This window comes from Leptodactylus fuscus, chromosome 5 (assembly GCF_031893055.1).
Source record: "Leptodactylus fuscus isolate aLepFus1 chromosome 5, aLepFus1.hap2, whole genome shotgun sequence".
NCBI lineage: Eukaryota > Metazoa > Chordata > Amphibia > Anura > Leptodactylidae > Leptodactylus > Leptodactylus fuscus.
In genome coordinates, this window is record NC_134269.1 from 204,522,392 (window position 1) to 204,527,066 (window position 4,675).

Below are 4,675 nucleotides of genomic sequence, written 5' to 3' on the forward strand. Positions count from 1 at the left end.
GGAACAGAGAAGACTGAGCAGGAAATGTTTCTAAGAAGCCAGATGACTAAAAAAGACAAAAATTATGACTTGTAAAATAGAAGCAGTCAATATGGGAAAGACAAAATTCTGAAAACATTAGGGTCTGTTCACACAGAGTTTTCTTGGCAGCGGATTTTGAGGCGGAATCCGCCTCAAAATCCGCTTCCAAAAACGGCGGAAATAAAAAAAGCGAGATGCCATGGATTCTGCGGCGTGATACTCCCTCCCGATTAGGTCCATTCATTTGGGCCTAATCGGGAGCGGAATGCCGCGCGGAATGTTCACACGCCAAATGCAAATTCCGCCATGTGGAACCAGTAGGAACCAGTGAAACCATTCCAGTAGCTAAATGTACTTTCTCCGTCACCTGCCAGTAAATGTTATCACTGATCACAATAGAAGACAACCCAAAATAGTACATATTACACCACCAGGATTACCCGGTTTCTGACCTAGCTCAATGAGATGAGGAGGAGGATGTAGAACAAAAACACAGAACAAAACCATGTTTAGCGCTGCAAAGTATTGATTTTTCTGGCGCCATCCTAGTAGTCACAGTTCCGTTAACCTCAAATTAATAAACTACCATAAAGGAAATCTAATACAGACAAAATCATACACAAAACAGGCAGGTATCCAATATCAGCGCGAGGTGCCAGCCAACTAATGGATGAAAAACTCAGAAACAGGTCTGCGCTTTTCTGCAATTTCCTCTGGGTCTTCGGGTTCTTCATAAAGAGAAGCGATGGATGGATCGCGGTCCCTGGACTTGAGCTTCTTCTTGACCCCGGAGGGCGCAGTAAAGAACTTATTTAAGGATCCCGGCTTCTTGAGGCCTTTAGTCAAGTCATGAAAGGCGACATCATCGGAGAGGACGCCCAGGAAGGCAGTGGTGGTTCCCAATATAGAGGTGGCCACCTTGGAGTTCTTTCTCACCGGTATAGAATGCTCCATAGTTAACGCGGCTGGGTCGTGTAGGATAAACTTTAGCTGTACGGGGGAGGTTTTCTTTAGGTAATGGTATGGCTTTCTTCCACTATTATCTCGGATGTTTACGTTGGCGCTATAATCTCTAGTTAAGACAAGGATGACGTCTTTATGTTGATGTATAGCCGCTATATGAAGAGGGGTATACCCGCCAAAAGATCTTGCGTTGACGTTAACGTTACTACCATTCTTCTGGCTTAGCTGAAACAATAAGTTCACCATCTCGGTGTTGCCGCTTTTGGCTGCCCAGTGCAATGCAGTAAAACCGGATATAAAGTCTCTCTTACCAGCCAAGTCGCCGTCCGTCATTATGAGACCATGGAGTTTATGATTCCACCGACCATTCGTAGCACTGACTAACCACTCGTGTTCAGGTGGCTCCAGGGAGACCACATCTGAATATTTGGTCTCCTCAGTTACTTTGATGGCTTTGGATGCCCGTTTGATGTGGGGAGACCTGGAGCCGGTATCGTCATGTGGCCTCCTGGCCACCTTGGGGGACCTGGGTAAAACAATATGAGAAGCCTCTTGGACAGCTTGAGGCAGGACGCTTACTTGGGGCGGGTAGTCTTCACTCTGGTTGGGTTCTTCAAGTGAAGTTTGGGCATAACGTAATGGCAACATGTGTGGCTTCTGAGCCTGGTCTTTAGGCTGGGCATCAGACCATGCTTTGGGGAAGGGAAGGGGTCCAGCATTGTCCATTCTAGACACAATGTCAAACACGGACTCTCTTGTAGCATCATTCTGGATATCAGCGTTCTGGGTTAGGTGGCTTACCTCCTCAGCCTGGTCATCTTGTAGCTCGGGAAGTGCGGGCGCAGATGGTTCCTGCTGTGACGTGCCAGTCTCTGGAGAGCCGGCTGTCTCCTGTGTGCTGTCACTCACAGGTACAAGTGGCGTTTGTTCTTCCTTGCGGTGCCTTTCCCCCTGTTCCTCCAGCCTCCCTGCCAGTAAATGGGTATACTTCTTCTTCAGCACCACCATCTTGGTGCCCTCCTCATCTTTCACCACTGCTATGTTATTGACAAACCTCTTGAAGAGCTCCCTGTTGTTTGCCTTTTCCTGAGGGTCAGGAGACTCCACCACAGGCTTAAACCTCCTGAGCAGATCTGAGTTCTTCACCTTTCCTCCCTGCTCCAGCAGAAAGTTCAGCACAACTTCTTGTGTTACAGCCATTCTCCTCTTTCACATGCAGGGGGGTGCAGAGCTTGCAGGGCTCCCTCTTACATGTCTCCCCTGTCTGTCTCATGGACAAGTTATACCTGTGGCTTCCGGGGTGAAGCTTTGTGATCAGCTCTGACTGCTACGCCCAGCCCTGTCTGATCAGTCAATAAAGAGGAGGGGGAGGGGAGCAGCCTGCAGGAGGAGGACTGCCTGCTCTGCTGTCACCTGGAGGGAGACCTGGCCGGTGACGTCACCACTCCTTATCTCAGGTGACATCATCACTGCTTATCGGGGGGGGGGAGGCGGGGCTCACCTGGGAAGACGAGGATTGCCTATAAGCAACAGCAGGAGAGATGTTATGGATTTAGTATTACTATTATTATATATTAGTGTATATTTATTGTACTTGTATCTATGGAAGGAATATATACTTGTGTCTGTGTATTAGGAATATATACTTGTATCTATGTCTAGGAATGTATCCTTGTATCTGTGTATTAGGAATATATCCTTGTATCTGTGTATTAGGAATATATACTTGTATCTGTGTATTAGGAATGTATCCTTGTATCTGTGTATTAGGAATATATACTTGTATCTGTGTATTAGGAATATATACTTGTATCTGTGTATTAGGAATATATACTTGTATCTGTGTATTAGGAATGTATCCTTGTATCTGTGTATTAGGAATATATACTTGTATCTGTGTATTAGGAATATATACTTGTATCTGTGTATTAGGAATATATATTTGTATCTATGTCTCAGGAATATATCCTTGTATCTGTGTCTCAGGAATATATCCTTGTATCTGTGTATTAGGAATATATACTTGTATCTGTGTATTAGGAATGTATCCTTGTATCTGTGTATTAGGAATATATACTTGTATCTGTGTATTAGGGATATATACTTGTATCTGTGTATTAGGAATATATACTTGTATCTGTGTATTAGGAATATATACTTGTATCTGTGTATTAGGAATATATACTTGTATCTGTGTATTAGGAATGTATCCTTGTATCTGTGTATTAGGAATATATACTTGTATCTGTGTATTAGGGATATATACTTGTATCTGTGTATTAGGGATATATACTTGTATCTGTGTATTAGGAATATATACTTGTATCTGTGTATTAGGAATATATACTTGTATCTGTGTATTAGGAATATATACTTGTATCTGTGTATTAGGAATATATATTTGTATCTATGTCTCAGGAATATATCCTTGTATCTGTGTCTCAGGAATATATCCTTGTATCTGTGTATTAGGAATATATACTTGTATCTGTGTATTAGGAATATATACTTGTATCTGTGTATTAGGAATATATACTTGTATCTGTGTATTAGGAATATATACTTGTATCTGTGTATTAGGAATATATACTTGTATCTGTGTATTAGGAATATATACTTGTATCTGTGTATTAGGAATGTATCCTTGTATCTGTGTATTAGGAATATATACTTGTATCTGTGTATTAGGAATATATACTTGTATCTGTGTATTAGGAATATATATTTGTATCTATGTCTCAGGAATATATCCTTGTATCTGTGTCTCAGGAATATATCCTTGTATCTGTGTATTAGGAATATATACTTGTATCTGTGTATTAGGAATGTATCCTTGTATCTGTGTATTAGGAATATATACTTGTATCTGTGTATTAGGGATATATACTTGTATCTGTGTATTAGGAATATATACTTGTATCTGTGTATTAGGAATATATACTTGTATCTGTGTATTAGGAATATATACTTGTATCTGTGTATTAGGAATGTATCCTTGTATCTGTGTATTAGGAATATATACTTGTATCTGTGTATTAGGGATATATACTTGTATCTGTGTATTAGGGATATATACTTGTATCTGTGTATTAGGAATATATACTTGTATCTGTGTATTAGGAATATATACTTGTATCTGTGTATTAGGAATATATACTTGTATCTGTGTATTAGGAATATATATTTGTATCTATGTCTCAATAATATATCCTTGTATCTGTGTCTCAGGAATATATCCTTGTATCTGTGTATTAGGAATATATACTTGTATCTGTGTCTCAGGAATATATACTGTACTTATATCTGTGTATTAGGAATATATACTTGTATCTGTGTATTAGGAATATATACTTGTATCTGTGTATTAGGAATATATACTTGTATCTGTGTATTAGGAATGTATCCTTGTATCTGTGTATTAGGAATATATACTTGTATCTGTGTATTAGGGATATATACTTGTATCTGTGTATTAGGGATATATACTTGTATCTGTGTATTAGGAATATATACTTGTATCTGTGTATTAGGAATATATACTTGTATCTGTGTATTAGGAATATATACTTGTATCTGTGTATTAGGAATGTATCCTTGTATCTGTGTATTAGGAATATATACTTGTATCTGTGTATTAGGGATATATACTTGTATCTGTGTATTAGGAATATATACCTGTATCTGTGTATTA

At 39.4% G+C, this 4,675-nt stretch overlaps 1 protein-coding gene across 1 annotated transcript; it reads right to left on the minus strand.

Moving 5' to 3' along the window:
* Nucleotides 1-561: 561 nt before the first annotated feature.
* On the minus strand, nucleotides 562-2,252 carry SOWAHA (sosondowah ankyrin repeat domain family member A). Its single transcript, XM_075276443.1, has one exon. The coding sequence runs from the start codon at nucleotides 2,182-2,184 to the stop codon at nucleotides 685-687; it is 1,500 nt and encodes a 499-aa protein (XP_075132544.1). The 5' UTR covers nucleotides 2,185-2,252; the 3' UTR covers nucleotides 562-684.
* Between the last annotated feature and the right edge of the window lie 2,423 nt (nucleotides 2,253-4,675).

What these genes read in the sequence shown, in the direction of transcription:
- SOWAHA (XM_075276443.1), bottom strand. Translation starts at nt 2,184, where the DNA reads ATGGCTGTAACACAAGAAGTTGTGCTGAACTTTCTGCTGGAGCAGGGA.